Source organism: Hibiscus syriacus, unplaced genomic scaffold (assembly GCF_006381635.1).
Source record: "Hibiscus syriacus cultivar Baekdansim isolate YM2019G1 unplaced genomic scaffold, ASM638163v2 tig00002847_pilon, whole genome shotgun sequence".
Taxonomy (NCBI): Eukaryota; Viridiplantae; Streptophyta; class Magnoliopsida; order Malvales; family Malvaceae; genus Hibiscus; species Hibiscus syriacus.
The window spans coordinates 1,117,390-1,139,221 of NW_024061949.1; the positions used below are offsets into that span (position 1 = coordinate 1,117,390).

The 21,832-nt window shown below is 37.9% G+C and overlaps 1 protein-coding gene and 1 pseudogene across 1 annotated transcript; one reads left to right on the top strand and one right to left on the bottom strand.

The window, feature by feature from the left end:
- Positions 1–1,416: 1,416 nt before the first annotated feature.
- LOC120159926 lies at positions 1,417–5,809 on the bottom strand (annotated as a pseudogene).
- Positions 5,810–5,965: 156 nt separating this feature from the next.
- Positions 5,966–21,570, top strand: LOC120159936. Its single transcript, XM_039170433.1, has 13 exons — positions 5,966–6,061; positions 6,481–6,599; positions 6,747–6,861; positions 6,976–7,138; positions 15,501–15,900; positions 15,970–16,408; positions 17,641–18,047; positions 18,157–18,343; positions 18,437–18,687; positions 19,332–19,443; positions 19,926–20,018; positions 20,618–20,761; positions 21,369–21,570. Exons 1-13 carry the CDS (start codon positions 5,966–5,968, stop codon positions 21,483–21,485), a joined length of 2,643 nt encoding a protein of 880 aa, XP_039026364.1. The 3' UTR covers positions 21,486–21,570.
- The last annotated feature ends 262 nt before the right edge of the window (positions 21,571–21,832 follow it).

Consider the following 21,832-nt stretch of genomic DNA (forward strand, 5'->3'; position numbering starts at 1 on the left):
TCATTGTAGTCAATACCTTCTTTTTACTGAAAACCTTTGACAACCAATCTTGCTTTATAGCGTTTGCTCTCATCGTGCTATTCTTTGATCCTGTAAATCCACTTGTTATGGAGCACTTTCTTTCCTGGTGGTAATTCAGCTAATTCCCACGTCTGATTTGACATAAGCGAGTTCATATCATCTTTCATGGAAGACTCCCACTTGATTGAATCCTCCACCTGCATTGCTTCATCATAACACTCTGGTTCACCATTGTCAGTCAGCAACAAGTAGTACAAAGAAGGCGAATAATGTTGGGTTGGTTTAGGAATTATGGAGTTCTGGTGTGCCTGGTTCTTCTTGAACTGCTTCAGGACTGATTTGAACATCATTTCCAGAAATCTCCTCAAACTCAGCAAATTCCTTTGTTTTAGCTTCGGTATTGGAGCTACTTGATTATATGGTTGACCTGTCTTTGTACATCACATTCTCATTGAAAATGACGTCTCTTCTTCTGATGATCTTTCGATTTTCATAGTCCCAAAATTGGTAACTGAACTCACCACCACCATAATCAACAAAGACGCATTTGTTGGACTTAGCATCAAGTTTACTTCTTTCAGCAGAATTTATGTGTACATAAGAAATACAATCAAACACTCTTAAGTGTGAAAGGTTTATTTCTTTCTTGCTCTAAACTTCCTCTGGTATTCCACCATTCAAAGGAACTGAGGGCCCACGATTGATCAGGTAAGTTGCAATGTTGATAGCTTCAACCTATAGCAATTTGGGCAATCCGACATGTATCCTCATGCTTCTGGCACGTTCATTCAGAGTTTTGTTCATGTGCTCTGCTACGCCATTCTGCTGCGGTGTCATGGGAACTGTTGTCTCCATCTTAATCCCATTGTTTGCACAGAAATCTCTGAATCTACTATTTATGTACTCTTTTCCATTGTCAGACCTCAACCGCTTGACTTTCAAACCAGTCTCATTTTCCACCATGGCCTTCAATTTTCTGAATGTATCAAAGACTTCTGACTTCTTCTTTAGAAAATAAACCCACACTTTCCTCATAGAGTCATCGATAAAAGTGACATAATATAATGAGCCTGCAAGAGATGAAACTGGAGATGGTCCTCATACATCAGTATGAACCAACTCTAACTTTTCTGCCTTGGGTGTCTTGCCAATCTTTGCAAAGCTGACTTTCTTTTATTTTCCAAATATGCAATACTCACATAGTCCGACATCTACATTCTTTAGATCCGACAGCTTCCCTTTTGACAAAAGTGTATTCATCACTTTTTCGCTCATATGGTCAAGCCTTTGGTGCCATAGGTTTGATTTTCCATCAGCATCTGCTACTGCAATGATATACTCTAAATTTGAGGTTACATAGAGAGTACCAGTCTTCTTACCACGAGCAATGACGAGTGCTCCTTTAGTAATCTTCCATTCACAGCCTGAAAAGATTGTACTATATCCTTCTCCATCAAGCTGCCCTGCAGAAATCAAATTTCTTTTGAGGCTAGAAATATGTCTCACTTCTTTCAGCTTCCACGTGGTCTGGTTTGGAAACTTTAATCGGATGTCTCATTTTTTGACGATCTTCAAGGTTTCATCATCAGTTAGATGAACCTTCCCAAAATCACCACTAACATAGTTCTCCATGATTTCTTGGCATAAGGTGGAGTGAAAAGATGCCCCTGAATCCAAGATTCATGATTCAATCGGACTGTTGACGCTTAGAATTATGGCATCACTTGTCTCTTTTGTCATGTTGGCAGATTCCTGTGCGCCGGTATCTTTCTTCAGTGCTCGACAATCTCTTTTAAAGTGACCATTCTTGCCACAATTATAACAGGTAAAATCTTTCTTTCACGTTCTTGATTTTCCTGTTCTGGATTTCAATCTGCCACAATTTAAATTTCTTTTTGAAGTTCTCCCTCTAGACTCCGTGTGCAAGGCTGGGGAGCTTGATGCTTCACCCGATTCTCTCCGTTGAATTTCTTCACTCAATACCAGATCCCGAACATCGTCGAATTTTAATTTGTTGTTTCCCGACGAGCTGTTGACTGCTGTAACAGTAGCATTCCAACTGTCTGGTAGAGATGATAAGAGAATTAAAACTCAAACTTCATCATCGAATTCAATTTTCATGGAACTCAACTGGGTTGTGATTGTGTTGAGTTCATTTAGGCGTTGAGCCAATGATGCCCCTTCCGCCATCTGCAAATTGAATAATCGCATCATCAAGTGAACTTTGTTTGAGGTTGATGACTTCTCATACATACTGGAGAGAGCCGCCATAAGACCCGTCGTGGTCTTTTTCTTTGCTATGTTAAAAGTAACATTGTGGGATAATGTCAGTCGGATAACTCCGAGGGCTTGTGTTGAGAAGAGCTCAGTCTTCATTCTTCATGCCCTCTGGTTGCTTTCTTGAGAGAGGTTGATATAAATTTTTCTAGTACAGAAAATCTTCAATCTGCATCTTCCAAAAGCCAAAGTCTGCACCATTGAACTTCTCAATTTTCACCTTTCCTTCGTTTGCAGCCATCGCTCCCGCTCGAATCAGGCTTCTTTGGATCGTTTCTGACAATTTTCACGAACCACCGTGTATTAGAACACCTCCGTCGACAAATTCGTATCACCGACAAAATTTTTACTATTCACAAAATTTACTATTCACAAAATTTATTATTCACAAAATTTACTATTCACATGAATAGAATGAATAGTAACCTCGCAAAAAACGGACAAAATTCACTACCAAAAGCTCTGATGCCAGTTGTTGGGAAATAACCAAGTAATTTCCCTATAACCAAATTAGTGAGAATGCAAAATAAAAGAGGAAAAATAATACCCGAAATTGATAACGGAGTTCAACCAATTATGCCTACGTCTTCGGACTACTGCAGATCTTTTACTAAAGAGAGAAAATTTACAGGTGTTTACAAAACACTCACTACTCACAAGAAAGCTCTCTAGTATTGGGAGAAAGAAATGATTTGGGATGATTTTGAAGCTAAATGGGTTATGGTATTTATAGTTGAAGCTTAAAGACTAATTTTGTAAATACCCTAAAGTGTACAGGGACTAAAATGTAATTTCCCCATTTGAATTTTCAATAAAAATTGGGCACCGAATTCGGTGCCCACCCTTTTTGAATTGGTGCTCCCTTGCCACTTTCGGTGGCCTCCCTTGCTGACTTTTCCACCAATACTCATAACACTTGGACATATAACATGGATAACATCTAAAATACTAACTCGAAAACTATTAGACATATTATAGAAAAATCATCAACATATTAGACATTAATTTACTTTGGAACGTATCAGTTCTTGAAGTTTCCTTCATCATATCATATAGTGGATGGTTTGCAAGATGTTACATCGGGTTAATCTCATGTTCACCCGGTACACCGGATTCGTGCTTTAAACAATGAATCTCCTAATTATCCTACACATAAAATTAACAGCAGAAGTATGTAAACAAAATTTCTCTGCTTGATTGCTTCTTCAATCACATTTGACAAATGTTTCTTGCAGAAGAACATTATCATCTATACTGCATGGGTTATAACCAACCCGACATTGTCCAAACCTCTATTCATTATGCCCCTTTTTTTTTCACCGAAGATACAATTTTCGAATAAAAACTTCAGAAAAAAATAAAGAAATAAAAGTGCAAGAGATGTAGCCATTCCTATAAGACGACATAACTAGATACTCATCATATTATACAAAAGTATCATGTAAAATCTTACAAGAAGGTATTAGTAACATGACGTAGCACAATTGGGACTCAAAATATGTTTATAGGTTTCAATCCTAAACACAAAACATTGTTATAAGTCCATATACTGATATTACACAAGGAGAACTTTGTGTTCCAGCGGACAAAGAAGTTTAGACACTTACGAAAAATTGTGAACGATATTGGCCTATAAGACATGGCAAAATGGAGAGGTAACAATATTACCACAATGCTAATGGTGTTTCATGAAATAAAGCTATACGAACCACCAGAAAATCCACACATAAAAACTATAAACTATAAACATGTACAAGATACAATTTATGTGTTTAAAATATTTTTAAAAAAAAATCATCAGAAACGTATATCGGTAATACTCTCGCTCCTATTAGTTCTTGAAGAGTGGATAGGGCATATACCTGTATCAATAGTCCAGGATTCTATGTACTATTTCTTCTCATATGGTGAAGAACAAGAGGGGTTCCTTCAAACAAATCCAATAGATAGTTTTCTAAGTCATCAGGTTTATAATTGATGTACTTTCCAGCATGCCTTCCGCTATCTAGCTGACTTCCGAACCTCCTCATGAAAGAGCGATAAGCTGGAATTACTTTCTCTGAAATAGAAATTCGAAGCTCTTCACGAAGTTGAGGATCTGGGACCTTCCAACCTGTCTGTATCCTATATATGTCTTCGAAACATGCATTGAAGCTCTTAAATATTTCCTTCAAGGCTACTACCTTGGAGGCATTTTTCGAGCTACCACCAATTCCTTCATATTTCAAACAATACAAAGCTTTGGTCCAACAAGCCCTCAGATAACTTGTAGCATACTGGCAAATCGAGCCACACCGCTTACGAACCCAATTGTCTCCCAAAAGCTTTCTTAGCTCTGAATCCTTCACCTTTTGCACTATATACATATTATTATTCATTAAAAAGATATAATGTAGTGCACCATCCTCGTACAGTTTTGATTTCTCCTCAAGATTGGATTCCAAAGAGGATATTAACAACAACAACCGTTTGGCAAATGGAGTCACTGTCTCTAGCTCACCATCTTCACTCTGCAATCCCTCTGCTTCATCCTCATCACTCTCCAATAATGAATTCAAAGTCTCACTATAATCCACAAGAAGTTTCACATAATTCATCACATAATGAGTAAGCGGATGAATCTCCCCGTTCTGCATAGGTTTCTTTGAAGCCTCATTCTTCAAAGCACTCTCAAACTCAAAAATGTCCCTTTCGCCACATCCCCTAATCCAACCAACACTCCATTCGCCTCAATGCACATATAGTTGTCCGTGAACATCACATCAAATTCGAGCAATGCATATACTAACGCATCATACATATCTAGGATCCTAAACAGCTTCTCAGATAATCTTTTCCCAATAGCCACAGCTTCCCCAAAATTCAATAACTGCATTATACACCCTTTCGTGGTCTCGTTAAAACAAATCTCTTTAATCAAATTCGACCCACTAAAAATTTGATCACAAAGCCTCTTTTCCCCATTCAAAAGAACCCTAACAGTAATCTTAACCGCCTGAATCCATTTCTTCATCTTTTCGTCCAAAGCTTTCCATTTAATTTTCTGAACTTCCTCGACACTTAACTTCTCAACTCCAACAATCACTAAACACTCAACCAAAGCATCATGCCTAACATTACTATTAGCTTGAACACGCTCTTTTTCATACCCAGAATTAATCATCCGCTCAACAATCTCTTTCAATTAAATAATAGCATCAGTGTGTATCAAATCCACACATAAATCATCACCTAAACTCAGTCCTCGATCGTGAAAGCACCATCTTTCGCTATCAACTTCTCCGAAACTCTCGAATTCCTCACCAAGTTCCCCTTCATTTACCGCGAATGAAAGAGAAACTCTCCGGATCGAACCATAAAGCCTTTCCACATCTAGCGGCACGGTGTTCCTAATCAAACTAAGCTCAGCAAATAAAGCAGAATGAGCTTCACAAAAATCACGATTTACAGTTCTCCAGAGTGAGTCGAATGCTGTCGAGGGAACCAGTAAGGACTTTGAGGAAGGTAACATGGGGGTTGTCGTAGCAGGTGAGTTAAACAAAAGAAGTAAAGGGAAAGAATTTCTTGGGGCGATTCAGAATCAATCTGGTAGTAAAACGCAAAAAGAAAAAATGGGAGTTCTAGCGATAAGTCCCAATCAGTAGATAAGAGTGGAAACTGAACAAGGATGAACACGAAACCTTTGGGGGATGTGACAAATACTTTTTCCAGCAGATCAGACATGACAAATATGAGTGTGGCGCCAAAGCTGGTGGGAAATGATGTGAGTGTTTCCGTAGTGTTCCCAAATATATAAGGTGGTAACCATGCAACAATGAAAATAAATGATAGTGTAATTGAGAAAAAAAATAGGGATAAGGGAGAGGGTTACATCCATAAAGGCGGGGCGAATAGCAAAATGACATAAGCAGACAACAAGGGTCGTAGTATGAAGCGGAATTTGATTTACAATGCTCCTAATTAGCCTATTCATGTCGAGTGGGTACAATTTGTGCCTGCTCGAATAGATAGCTTGGGGAATGGATAGTCAGAAACAAGAGTGGAGGACACAATTAGTGAAGTGGAAAGGACCCTTGATAACGTGCCAAGGGCTCGGATAGATCCGATGCCGAGGGAGAATGATGTAGTGCACCCTTGATTGTTTTCTCTATCATGTTTGAGTTTATGGTTTGGAATTGTCAGGGTGTTGCAAGCCCTAGTTTTCTTCATCATTTTTGTCAGTATATGGTCAACTATAATCATTCCGTAGTAGCGCTACTTGAGCTGCGGATAAGTGGTCACCGCGAGAATGAAGTTATTCAGTAATTGGGATCTTTTAACTCATTTAGGATGGAGGCGCATGGTTTCAGTGAGGGTATATAGCTGCTTTGGAGGGACACGGTGAAAGTGGAGGCTATCCGTGTAGCAAATTAGTTTGTTCATGTTTTAGTGGAGGATGGTTGTCTTAGGCATCCAATGATTATCACAGTGGTGTATGCTAGCCCAATGGTTTCGATTTGTAATAATGTGTGGGTGAGTCTTAGCGATTTGGATACGGGGCTAAATTCTCTGCGGATAATGATGGTGATTTTAATGTTCTCCTTAGTATTGATGAGAGACGGGGAGGAGTCTTTCGAAGGATTGTGCCTAGTAGGATGTTTACTAATTTTGTATTTGATAATGGTTTGAGGGATTTAGGGTTTCATGGTCCGCGATTCACGTGGTCGATGGGATCCCTTCATCAAAGGCTCGATCGTTTCTTGGCTAATGAGGAATGGATACGATGTTATCCAGACTCCATTGTTCTTCATCTCGATAAGCTGGATCGGATCACCGACCGATTTTATTGAGACCTTATCAGGTAAGTGCTAATTGTGAAACACTTGCATTTCGTTTTATTCTTGCATGACAAAATCACAATGATTTCAAGGGGCTGTTAAGCTCCAGTTAGGCGAGAGATTTAGATGTTAGGCATAATTTAACAAATCTATAAGTAATGCTAAAGGAGTGGAATATCAGGGTATTTGGCAGTATTAGTTTGAAGGAAAAACGTATCATGGCTCATTTACGGGGAATAGATAAGGTCCTACTGGAAAGAGATTCAAGCTACTTAAAAATTCTTGAATATGAACTCCGTAAAGATCTTGAATCAGTTTTGGAGGATTAGGAGAGCGTATGGAGGCAAAAGGCGCGTTGTGATTGGATCAACGATGTGGATATGAATACTTGATTTTATCATATGTGCGCCAAAGCTCGTAGAAGGCAAAATTCCATATTCTCTATAAAACTAGGTGATGAGAGGTGGTGCCAGTATCAAAACCAATAAAGAAGTGAGGTCGTTACTTTCTTTCGGAACTTATTTACGTCAAGTGGGGAGATGAGACAAGTATATCACATGAGGAATGTTTTCTTCCGTTTCTCTCATGACACACTCAGTGAATTGGCTAAAGATATCAGAGATGATGAGATAAAGCAAGCTTTTATGGAGATACACTCGGATAAAATGTTGAACTATATTTTGATATAACATTTAAGGTAAAATGTTTTTGGACTTCAATTGAATTTATTCAAAGTTTTCAAAAATAATTCAAAGTCCTTAATAGTGGATTTAAACACAAAATAATTTTCTGGACAAGAAGTACCGATACTGTTCTTACAGTATCGATACCTCATGAACAGTACTGATACTGTTCATATAGTACCCACATGATAATATCGATACTACCAGTATTGCTCAAATTCTAAAATGCAAAAATATACCGATACCCAAAGGGGTATCGATACTACTTTGCATAGTAGTATCGATACCATCAGGCCCCAACGGCTAGTAACGGCTAGTTGATTTAAATATAAACAAAGGTAGTACTGATACTCCCTTTAGGAGTACCGATACCCTCTGTTCTGGACAGTTTTATTTTGCACGAAAATTGATCCTCAATGGCTCCAAAACGCTTCTAACGGCCAGAAACGGCCACAACAACAAATACAAGTTCAAGACACTTGAAGAGTGGTTAGAATACCTATCCAAGCAACCATACACAAGAGAATAGCTTTTAACTCTTTATTTCAATTCTCTTGTAAATATTTGTGTTTTAGTGAGCTAAATTTTGTAAACACCTACCTTATAGAGGTTTCTTTGTTTACTTCTTTTACCCTTTTGTAAAGGGGTTTTGCTTCTATCTTAGCCAAGTAAAAAGATAGGGAGTTTGTAAATGTTATCTCTTTGTCCTTGAAAAAAAAGAACATATTAGTGAATTTGTTAGAAAATCCTTAACGAGGAGCTAAGGTAATGGAGGTAGACTTGGTTGATAAGTCGAACTACTATAAATCATTGTGCCAAATTTTCTCTATCTTTTGCTCTCCTTACTCCCTAAACATTTTATTGTCAATTTCCCCCTTTCAACTTTTTCAGTTGTTCAATTGAGTCTCTTCGATCCCAACATAAAGCTCCAGATATTGATGGGTTTCATGCGACTTTCTATTGGAAGAATTGGGAGATCAATGGACCAAACGTGTGTTGTTTTGTGTATGAATGTTTCCGCAAGGGTGAAGTACCAGCTGACATTAATCAGACTCTTTTGATTATTATTACAAAGGTAACGAGTCTGGAAAACTTTTCCCAATTCAACCCAATTAGTTTATGCACTGTGATTTTTAAGGCGATAACAAGGATAGTTGTCAATAGACTTAAGTCCCTCCTACCTAGATGGGTAATGGAAAATTATACGAGTTTTGTCCCGGATCAAAGCATTACAACCAACATAGTTATTTCTCATGAGGTAATCAATTCGATGAAGCAAAAGCAGGGGAAGAAAGGATGGATGATGATTAAATTGATTTAGAAGAAGCATATAATAGACTGAAATGACATTTCATTGAGGATACTATGATGGATTTGGGTATTCCTGAGGGATTGCGACGACTCATCATAAACTGTATTACATCTGCGACTAATCAGGTTTTGTAGAATGATAGGAAAATTGATAGTTTCAAGCCAACAAGAGGAATCCGACAAGGGGATACACTATCCCCATACATTTTTTTGTTATGTATGGAGCGATTGGTGTAGTTAATTCAGAAGGCTGTAAATGATGGTGTTTGGAAACCAATACTTTTATCGTGATGTGGTCCTGCATTATCTCATCTTTTTTCGCAGACGATCTAGTTCTTTTTACAGATGCCACTCACACTCATGTTGATGTCATAAAAACCATTCTCCAGGACTTTTGCTCTGCTTCGGTCACAAGGTCAGTTTTGATGCGGAAGACGGTTATCGAATAGAGCAAAATCGTAACTGATAATTTGAGAAAATAAAAATGAAGATAAAGAAGACACAAAATTTACGTGGAAAACCCTAAATAATATAGGGTAAAAACCACGGGCAACGGTAGAAGAATTTCACTATGAGAAAATAGGAATTACAACTTCTCTCGATCGACCAAGGAGAAAACAATGATAATTCTCTCTTGATAAAAAGGAGAAAACAACTCTCAAGAAACTCTCTAATATTCTCTCTAGTATTGGAAGAAAGCTAGAATGCTTTGGGATGGTTTTGAAGCTAAATGAGCTAGGGTATTTATAGTTGAAGCTCTAAGGACTAATTTGTAAATACCCTAAATTACAATGGCTAAAATTATGATTTTACCATTATCCAAAATTCAAAAAAAACCCAACCTTTTTGACAAATTTTTTCGGTGGAATTTTTTTATTAGCACCTTTCGGTGCTTGTCAAGACTTTTCAACAATCTCCCACTTGAAGATTTGATTGGAACAATCATATCTTCACACCATTCTTTCTACCTTGTACCTTCATGTTGCTTACGTTTCTGACAGGCCACAAGAGGATCGACACCAGGTAAATTTATCAGCATTGATTGCCTTCGTCATGAAATCTGCTATGTTGTCTTTGGTATGGATCTTCTGTATGTCTACCGTTCCTTCTTCCACTTTTTCACGAATGAAGTGGTACTAAACTCGTATGTGTTTTGTCCTTGAATAAAATGCTGGATTCCTTGCTAGATACAAGGCACTTTGACTATCACAAAATAGAGAGACATACTCTTGATTATACCCAAGCTCCTCCAACAGCATCTTCAACCAAATTGCTTCTTTACTGGCTTGTGTAGCTGCTACATATTCTGCCTCTGTTGTGGATGTAGCCACAACTGATTGCAACTTAGAAACCCAGCTTACAGCTCCACTAGCAACTTTGAACACATATCTTGTAGTAGATTTGCTTTTATCCAAATCCCCTGCATAGTCAGAATCTACATACCCATTTATTAGTAAATTTGATCCTCCGTAACATAATGCAACATTTGAGGTCCCTTTGATGTATCTCAGGATCCTCTTTATTGTATTCCAATGCTCTATGCCTGGATTCGCCATGTACCGACTAACCACTCCCACTGCTTGTGCAATGTCTGGTCTTGTGCATATCATAGCGAACATTAAACTTCCCACTACTGATGCATACGGTACTCGAGACATCTCCATCCTCTCTTCTTCACTGCTAGGACTCATATTGGAGGATAAATTTAAGTTAATAGGAAGATGGGTAGAAATTGGCTTACAATCTTGCATGTTGAATCGTGACAAGATCTTCTTCAAGTAATTCTTTTGTGAAAGCCAAATCTTCCTATTACTTCTGTCTCGGTGAATTTGCATCCCTAGAATCTTGTTTGCTGATCCCAAGTCCTTCATTTCAAATTCCCTAGCCAGTTGTGCCTTCAATTCTTCAATATGATCTTTGTTGGGTCCTGCAACCAACATGTCATCTACATACAACAGCAATATAACAAAATCGTTATCACCAGACCTGTTGAAATAAGCACAAGGATCTGCGTTAAGTCTGTTGTATCCAAGGCACATAATGAAGGAATCAAATCACTTATACCAACACCTCGGCACCTGCTTTAGACCGTACAGAGATTTGTTCAACTTGCAAACCAAGTTCTTCTTTTCTTTTTCTTCAAAACTTTCAGGCTGGAGCATGTAAATCTCTTCTTCAAGATTTCCATGAAGAAAAGCTGTTTTAACATCTAGTTGCTCTAGATGTAAGTTCAATGTAGCACACATTGCCAAAACTACTCGAACTGTTGTTAGTCGAACCACAGGAGAAAATATTTCATTGAAATCAATACCTTCTTTTTGAGCATATCCTTTGACCACCAGTCTTGCACGATACCTCTCTACTTGATCGACACCATTTCGCTTGATTTTGAAGACCCATTTGTTAACAATTGCCTTCCTTCCTTGTGGTAGTGGCACAAGGTCCCATGTATTATTCTTATAAAGGGCTTCAATTTCTTCTTGCATCGCCATCATCCACAGTGAAGCATCTGAGTTGTTTATTGCCTCCTGGTATGTTGATGGCTCACCGTCCTCTGTTAAAAGGCAGTATGCAATATTACCTTCTATAACATAATCTGATTGCCAATTGGGACGTCTTCTCACACGATCTGATTGACGAGTTGTTGGAGCTTCAGAACTCTCTGGTTCTTGTTCATCATGTGTTGGTTCTGATTCAGAAGAATCTCCTTGTTCAAACTCTTTTTCCACATGTATCTGCATAGTCTCTGACTTTTCAGCGCTACCATCTTCTTCTTTTCTTTGTAGCTTATCTTCTACAAAGATAACATCCCTACTAATGATCACTTTGCGGGCAGTGGGATCTCACAAGCGATACCCCTTAACTCCATCAGTATACCCCAAGAATTTGCATTTTCTGGATTTTGGATCCAACTTTGAAATTTCTTGGGAGTTGTACATCACGTACACTATACTTCCAAATACATGGAGGTTTGAATAATCAGCTGGTTTACCAGTCCACATCTCCATTGGTGTCTTCAGCTATATTACAGTTGATGGAGCTCGATTCACCAAATAACAGGCGGTATTGACTGCTTCTGCCCAGAATGATTTTTCTATGCCTGCATCCCTCAACATTGCTCTTGTTCTTTCTAACAAGGTTTTGTTCATCCGCTCTGCCACTCCATTTTGTTGAGGAGTGTTCGCCACTGTGAACTGTCTTTTGATGCCTTCTTTCCTGCAAAAGTCATCAAATTCTTCACTTGTGTATTCTCCTCCATTATCTGTTCTGAAACACTTGATTTTATTTCCATAATCAAGTTCCACCCGCGCTTTGAAGTTTTTGAAAGTTGAAAACACATCGGACTTCTTCTTAATAGGGTACACCCAACATCTCCTGGAGTAGTCATCAATAAATGAGACAAAATATTTTGCTCCGCCTAGGGATGCAACTGGTGCTTGCCATACGTCAGAGTGAACCAGTTCTAGAACACTTTTGCCTCTAGAATTTGATGTGTTGAATTTCAACCGGTGCTGCTTACTTGTTATGCAATTCTCACATAAAGTAAGTGATACCTTTGTTAAGCCTGGAAGTAGCTTTTGCTCCACAAGGACTTTCATTCCTTGTTCTGACATGTGTCCAAGTTTCTGATGCCATAGCATTGCAGAATCTGAACTACATGAGGCAACAGAGGCTTCTGCTTCTAGCAAAGTTTCTCCCTTCAGCATGTATAAGTTTGCAGCTATCTTTTCGCCTTTCAGCACCACAAGCGCTCCACGAAACACCTTCATGATTCCTTTCTGTGTTTCAATCTTGCTTGCATTATTATCCAACAATCCGTAGGATAATAAATTTTTCTTCAGGTCTTTCACGTGTCTCGCATCTCGAACAATTTTAATTGTTCCATCATACATCTTCAATTTGATGGTCCTCACGCCAACGATCTCTAAGGCATGATCATTGCAACTATACACAGATCCTCCTGAGACAGGTTCATATTGACGAAACCATTCTCTTCTTGAGGTCATGTGATATGTTGCTCCTGAATCAATGAGTCATATATCTGCAAATATTTTTCTTTCTTCCACGGTGGTTGACGCTTCACAGCATAGAGCATCTCCATCATCTGAAGTGTTTGTGGTATTACCTTGTGGATTGGAGTTTTTATTTAGATTCCAACAATCTTTCTTCAAGTGACCCTTCTTTCCACAGTTTTAGCACTTTAAATTCTTCTTGCTCCTCGACTTCGATCTACCATGTTTGTGACTGCTGCTTTGGCCACATTCTGTTGATCTCCCTCTCATCGTTGTCAATGCTTTTGCTTGTTGCAGATTTACTTGTTTGTCTTCCTTGTTCTTGCGTCGATTTTCTTCTTGGAGAACAGCAGTTGCAACGTCATTGAAGACTAGACTGGTGACATTACTGTTTGTCAAGTTGATGATGAGTTGATCATACGAATCAGGTAGACTTTGAAGTAGAAGTTCAGCACGTTCTTGTTCTTCTATTGTACATCTTAAGGATGTAAGCTGAGAAAATAATGTGTTCAGTGTGTTTAAGTGCTCCGTCACTGAAGTAGATTCTGGCATACGGAGAGTGTACAATTTCCTCTTAATGAAAATTTTATTGTGCAACGATGTGGCATCGTACAATTTGGTGAGATGATCCCATATCTCCTTTGCTGTCTTCTTTTCCTCGATGCTTGACAATACTTCATCTGCTAATGCTAGATGAAAGTTTGCCATAGCATTCCCGTCCATTTAGATCCATTTGTTGTCATCTGTAAAATCTACCGGTCTTTCACTGATAGCTGCTAGACATCCGTCTTTCCTCAGGATGGTCTTCATCTTCAATTTCCACAATGAGAAATTTCTCTCATTAAATTTTTTTCAATATCAAATTTCGTTGCCATAGCTTCTATTTCGGATAGCTCCCACTAATTCACTATCGTGAATAGTTCTCTGGAACCTTCAAAGAATGGGTAATACCTTCTTACTTTCTTATGTTGGAGGATCCACCTTTTGGTGGCAACCACGAAGACAATAAGCAGATATTACACACTCTAATCTAGCTCGGATATCAATTGTTGCGGAAGACGGCTATCGGATAGAGCAAAATCGCAACTGATAATTTGAGAAAATAAAAATGAAGATAAAGAAGACACAAAATTTACGTGAAAAACCCTAAATAATATAGGGTAAAAACCACGGGCAACGGTAGAAGAATTTCACTATGAGAAAATAGGAATTACAACTTCTCTCGATCGACCAAGGAGAAACAATGATAATTCTCTCTTGATAAAAAGGAGAAAACAACTCTCAATAAACTCTCTAATATTCTCCCTAGTATTGGAAGAAAGCTAGAATGCTTTGGGATGGTTTTGAAGCTAAATGAGCTAGAGTATTTATAGTTGAAGCTCTAAAGACTAATTTGTAAATACCCTAAATTACAATGGCTAAAATTATGATTTTACCATTATCCAAAATTCAACAAAAACCCAACCTTTTTGACAAATTTTTTCGGTGGAATTTTTTTATTAGCACCTTTCGGTGCTTGCCAAGACTTTTCAACAAGTTTAACAAAGACAAACATTTATTTTTCTAAAAATGTGTCAGAATAGTGTAAGAATGAGTTAAGCTCGGGATTTCAGTTTACTCTAGTGGAGGATTTAGGGATATACCTCGGGGTACCACTCCTTAATTCAAAAGTAAATATTGCAACTTACGGGTACTTGATTAAAAAAGTTCAGGATCGACTAGCAGGATGGAAGACACACCATTTATCATTCACTGGATAGGTTATTCTAGCTAAGGCGGTGTTGGCTGTCATCCTGTTATATGCTATGCAGACGAGTTATCTCCCAAAAAATATATATGATGATATTGAGAGGCTAATTAGGAACTTTATTTGGGGAGGAACAAGTGAGAATCGGTCTATTCATTTGGTTAAGTAGGAAGATACTTGCAAACCGAAGGAACTGGGAGGCGTTGGTATGAAGAAGTTCCATATATAGAATGAAGCGTTTTTTATGAAGCTGGCATTCTTTTTATTCAAAACACGGATCAACTATGGGTCCGGGTTTTAAGATCAAAGTATAAGATGAGTGAGTGGATGTATGAGTATGTGAACTGGAGTGTCTGTTTGATGACATGGAAGGGCATTTCAATGGTCTGGAAGGACATTCGAGATAATATTGTCTGGACTCTAAGAGATAGGACTCGAATTGATTTTTGGTATGATACATGGCTTGGCAATTTGGGACCTTTAATCTAGTATTTTTCCTCTCAACAGGAGCTACCAGTAGGCAAATGATCAACACTCTGACTAACGAAACTGGAGAGTGATATTGGGATTATCTCCGGGAATATTTCTGTCATTGTTCAACACACGTTAACTGTTGTGCGTCTTCCTTTAGTTGAAAGAGGAGCTGATATTATAGGTTGGAAGGATTCGCAGAAGAGGGTCTTCACTATTTCTAGAGCGTACGAGAAGCGTTCGGAGCTGATTGTTAGGGAGCAGGTTCGTCCATGGAATGTTTTAAAAGGGTCTCGTGGACTGCCGAGAGTGAAGGCGCTGTTATGGAAGCTTTGCCATGGCCGAGTGTTGTCGAATGCAAAGAGGGTAAGACGTCATTTGGCTTTAGATTACAGCTGTCATATATGCGGCAATGCCGTTGAAAATGTGGAACATATTTTTCGGGACTACCAGTTGGTAAAAATGGCTTGGGAGTCACTAATAAAACCAAGTTTGTTACAGGAGTTTTTGAGTTTGGGTATGGTGGCATGGTTTGAGGTAAACCTCCGGAATCCAAATCGGTATCCTATTGTGGAGGAGGATTGAGACATCATGTTTGGATCGATGCTTTGGAGTATATGGCAATGTAGGAACAAGATCATATTTGACCCGGAAATCATAATGGGAGAGAATGTTGTCCAACAAAGTAGTCGACTCACGGAAGAAGTGTTTCATGCGTATCGACAGAAGGTGCGCAACATTATTCCTCAGAGACATGTTGTGAATCGAGATGTTGTGTGGTCGAAGCCTCTGGGTGGTTGGATTAAACTGAACACGAATAGTGCGCGTAATCCTTCGTCAGGACTCTCTACATATGGAGTGCTTCGAGATGAACACGCTGAATGGATTGCGGGGTTTGGTCAAATCCTTGGTTATTGCTCAGTCATTGATGCGGAGTTGTGGGGCCTCTATAAGGATCTGCTATTGACCTGGAATATGAATCATCGGAGCATTATTGTTGAATCGGATAGCAAGGAGGCAATTGTCGTTCTTCAAGGAGAACCCAAAATTGATGGTATTTCTTCGATGGTCCCTCATTTTCAGGAATTAACTCAGCGGGATTGGCAGCTACGATTTTTTCCCTAGGGAGTGAAATCGAGTGGCGGATGGCTTAGCACGCCTAGCTTGGAACGGAGCGCTGGATTCTTGATCATTGCCGGAGGCACCAGCGGAAGTGTTGGACCATTTGCTTATGGATGCTCAAGCAGCAATGGATATTTAAAGTGTTTTTCTTCATGTAAATCAAAAAATATATATTACAATTAAGTATCTAAATTATATTATTTTCATTTAAATAACTAAAATGTTTTTTATCGAATGATATATATAAAATTATTATTTTAATCAAAATAAATATATAAATATTTTTAGTTAAAATAAAGATCTAAAAATTGAGATTTGTTAATGACGTGGAAATAAAAAATTATTATGTTAATATTATTGGTTTTTATGATGAATAATCAAAATAGAAATAAATATAATTTAAAAATAATAATAATTAAATAAATAAAATAAAAATAAAGTAATGTGTGGTTACTAAATAAATAATTTAACTTATTTTTTGTTGTTATCGAAACTATAACATGATAAACCTGCATTCAAAACCGTTTTGAGACGAGACAAGGGAGAACATCGTGAAAGGTTTAAATTAAGGATAACTATGGGTATAGTTGTGTGGATTTTGTATTATATTTGTTTTAATTGGGGTGGAAATAGATATAAATTTAGTGGATAATGAGTGGATATGGATGTAAAAAATAATATTTACCGTGGGTGATGAATAGGTGATGAGTTTGAGACCTTATTCGCCTCACATCCGCTCGCCTCATATCTACTCACCTTGTATTTACCCGCCCACTAATTACACATCGTATAAATTTTAAACCATTATAAATTAGATTAATTACCTAATTCATACATGAAGTATATCAAATTCTCAATTTCATAACATAATGTTTTAAAATTCTCGATTTCATACATAATATTTTATGTCGTTAAAGGGTTTACCAACTTCCTTCACGAAAAATGATATGAAACCTTATGACCACTGACAAAATGACACGTGATACTTTATAAAAATATGTTTTTTATTTAAAAATTCATTTCCTTTATATTTTGACAAAAACATATAATACATATTTATATTAGTATAAGTTAATAAAATAAAAATTATAACACTTAACATATAATGTAAAAATATGTTATTTGATTTTGTCAAAATAAGGAACTTAAATTTAAAAAATTTATTCTTCCAGTGATAGGCAAGTGATCTTCCAAAATATTACGTGGGTACGGGTATAGGGAAGGGCACCGTTCCGCCCGTTCGCCGTCCGTTCAAGCGAGCAGTGATATCCGACCAGCAGAAGCGTAGAGAGCTCTCGCTGCTCCGTCAAGCGCAGAATCGTTGCAACGCTCAACATCAAGCTCGCTGCTTGGCCTCATCTATTCTCTCGCTCCAGTCTTCAGCACCCGAATCCGAACCCGAGCAGTCCGACATCGAAATCGAAACCGTACCCGAAACCGAATATGAATCAGAAAATTTGTCGAAAGACCTTGATGTCCGTCGAGCTTCTACACTTCGAGGACCGGAGGTTCGAAAATGGTTCGCGAGACAGCTTATACTCCCTGAGTGGATGATCGACGTCCCTGATCGCTTGAGCCAAGACTGGTAATTAGGGATTTTTTTAAAAAATATTTCTATTCGTTCGTTGTATTAATTAGGGATTTGTGAACCATTGTAATTTGCTTCTGAAGTAAAGTTCCGATTTTAATATCTTGTATGTACTTGCAAGGCCAGCTGGAAAGAGATGTTTCGTGGTTTCATCAAACGGAACGACTGTCAGCAGACAACTGAACGGCTCCATTTTGCATTATTTCCCGTCGGCTTTACCAGCTGGAGCCAAGACCAGAAATGGCTCGGGCTCAGCTCAATCATACTGTATCCTGGATTTTATTTTCCACGAGGTATAAAAATCCCGAAACATAGAAGATCAAAATCATGTTATTGCTGGTACATTGTTAGGTTTTGATTCTGTTGAAGGGTAATTTTTTTTGCAGTCGGATCAGACTTACTATGTGATTGATACGGTTTGTTGGAATGGATACTCTCTCTATGATTGCACTGTTGAGTTTAGATTCTATTGGTTGAACTCGAAGCTTGAAGAGAGCTGTGCTTGCAATGCGCCTTCGCATTATCATAAATTTAGATTCAGTGCTGTTTCAGTGTATAACTGTGATCAGAGTGGGCTATATGCAGCATACACTGGAGCCGTGCCTTATGTTAAGGATGGATTACTATTTTATAACAAGTGAGTTCTTTTCCTAAAGAATATTACTCTGTTTTCATTATCATTTTTCCATTGCCTTAAGTTTAATAGGTTTTTCTTGAATCAGATTTACTCTGTAGTAAGTGTCATGTCTTTGCTTTTTTGTGCATGGATGACGGGCATTGCTTTCATTTTAATTCTCTTGTGATTTAAGAAATAGGTATAATTCTACAATATGATATATGGTGTAAACTCTGGGTACTTTGTTATTTTCTATTATTAATGTTCAGAAGCTATTTTCCATTGGCAATCCAAAGCTTGTCTATCTATCACTTTCTGACTGCTGGTTAAATAATTAGATGAGAGTTCAGGAGTAGAGTAAAGTCTTTATCCTACTTTAATGGTTTTGTCCAGTAAAATTGGACTTTCTCCCTTGTTAAGTAAGATGCTGCTCCTATTTACTAGGTAAAGTTGCTTATATTATTTAAAGATGTCTTCGGATATCATAGATGAAGCTTTTTCTTTTTCCATCCCCTTGAAGATGGACATTCGTTGCTTCTTTTCTTATTTTTCCTGTTATTAAATTCTTTGTTATTGTTAGGACCTCTCAACATATCTGCATAGCATATTTTGTCTCTGCTGTTTATGTATTTTAACCAGTGAGTTTTATTTTAATTCATTCACAGGCATGCACACTATCAAACTGGAAACACACTAGTATTGGTCTGGAAAGATGAGAATTGTAGTCAATATGCTATTGACACAGATGGTAAAGGAGAGATTCCAAGCCAACAACAGGCATCTTGATATATTATCCATTATTCATCTATGCTTCCTATGCCCTTGCCTCTTCTTCATGAACCCTTCAAACAAATTAGGGTGTGCTTCTTTCTTACTGCCATACCGAAGAGCAACAATTAGTGTCATTAATTTGTGCGAGTTGTAGTCTATAAGCTGCAATTTTAACATAGATAGGTTGATCTTATGATCATCAATCCGTGCATGCTGATAACAGGGAAAATCGTGTTTCTGTCCGATGGCTTGGTTCAGACCATTACACTTTGTATAATAACATTTAGCTATGGAATTCAAAAACAAAGCTCACTAAAACACGTAATAACATTTGCGTCGCGCTCTTGGACTAAATTGGAGAGGATACCTTAAAGAGAAAAATATGATAATTGGGTTTAAGACGAATAATAAACAAATAGCATCTCATTTTTATTAAACCTATATATATGAAGTAACGTATAATCAATTGTTATTTCCTCTGTTGTCAGGTAGTTTTGGAGCTACAAGATGATAGAAAACTGGTAACATCAGATGACCCTCCAGTGCTGTTTGGCTGCTTAGATGGGGATTTCATAGAAAAGGTATGGTAGTAAATACCCATACTGAGCCAAATGCATAATGCGATTATTGTTTCCAACTAATGACAATGATTTGTTCGTCAATAATTGGTGATTGTTATTTTGTTTGTCAAACTCTATGATATATCAGTGCGGTTAGTTGTTGCTTCAATTTGATAAGTTGTGCGGTCATTGGGATGTGAGCTAGTCAAAATAGGTAATTGGGATGTGAGCTTGTTAAAATACGGTAGCTCTTTATCATCCTGTAATCCCCCGCTCGCCTCCCCAAGATTTAAATCCTGACTCGAGCTAACAAGCTTCTAGTTGTCTCAGTTGGCAGCCCCTTTGAGATGGTGATAGTTACAAATGTTGTCTAATTGATGCAAATGAGCTTAGTACCCACGTTTTCATCTTGTTGACGTTCCATAATGCCGACATGTTTCCTTCCACTATGAAGGCTGTCTACTACTTGAGTTAAATGGCAGGCTCATGAGCCTGATTTCCTGAAATACAAGCTAGAAAGGAAAACAAATTGTAGAACTTTAAGCATCCTTCCTCTCCTTCCTTGCTTTTAACAGTCCATGTGGCTAACGTTTAATATTTCTCTCTTCCAAAATGCACAGTCAGGGGTACAATCAGGGAACCTTTTAAGATTTGCTATTGGTGATGGAGGATTGAGTTTTGTGGATGGGAAGCTGGAGAAGGCTGATTTGATTTATCTTGGCAAGTCCAACCGAGCACGTACTTTTGCAGATAGCTACTCAAAGGTTGGTAGAAAGAATGCATGATATGATTTATAGCTCTATTATTGAAATTAAAATCGATCCCCAAATCATTTGGTGAAAACGTAAATGCCATATTTAGCTAATGTTTGAGACATTTTGCGTACTGTCTCTCTTTCTGACAAAGGTTTGGAGTAGTTCTTATCAGGATAGTTCTTAAAATCCCTTGTCCGCTGTAAAAACTTTTTTAATAAAATTGGTTCCACAATAATTATTATGATCATTCGGTGTTTGCACCGTCACTGTCATATTTACAATCTCATTTTGATTGGGGAAATCAGGGAATTCAATTCAAATCTTTGTAGAGGGGCTATAGATGCACTTACCATTGCATCAGTTGCTTCCTTGCTCAGACAGTATCCCCAACCAAATTGTCTGTTTATTACCTTATTTTCTTTCTTTTTGGCTGCCTTGATTCGAAGATCTGTTGATTCTCAGTAGACACGATGACATGTCGTCCATGCTTGCCTTTCTGTGTTTTTCGCTTTAAGTGATCACTGCTTCTCATTCTGTAATCAGCCTGTCGAAATTATTGCATGTAGATCTTCTAATGCTTCTTCAAATTATAAATATTCTCGAATCCGCTATGCAGGTTATATTCCAGTTCATGGTTCGGCATTCTCCTCTAAAGATAGATGATTTACTAGCATCTATTAACTCCCCAGATGATCAAGAAAAGATACCAAGTGACATAGAAATGGTTGGTTGACTATACCTAATACAATTATTCAAGGTTCAATATTTGTGTTCCGTGCGTGCTGCTAATTTTAAGCCCTTTGCCGAGTACAATGAAGATGAATCGCATGCATGGTAGCATGAGATTGGTGTTTTTTGGCGTAAATTGGTGGGTATGTAATTTCACTTGGCTTGGCCAAGGGTAGTTCTTATGTTGTAGCCACATTGCTCTCTTTTTTTGCCTAGGAAAATGTCGAGGAGGAGATTATATCATACATAACTGCTGTGCCAGCATAAGCAGCCCTTTGTGCGTGACCAAATATGTATAGCATGTAATTTGGATTTGGTTTGAAAGAAACTCGAATTAGGCTTGATAATTAT

Excerpts from the sequence above, each read along its gene's own strand:
- LOC120159936 (XM_039170433.1), top strand. The coding sequence starts at position 5,966 with ATGAACACGAAACCTTTGGGGGATGTGACAAATACTTTTTCCAGCAGA. Across the intron at positions 7,139-15,500 it reads TTTTATTGAGACCTTATCAG|TTGAAAGAGGAGCTGATATT; the intron begins GTAAGTGCTAAT and ends GTCTTCCTTTAG. Across the intron at positions 20,019-20,617 it reads ATGGGGATTTCATAGAAAAG|TCAGGGGTACAATCAGGGAA; the intron begins GTATGGTAGTAA and ends CAAAATGCACAG.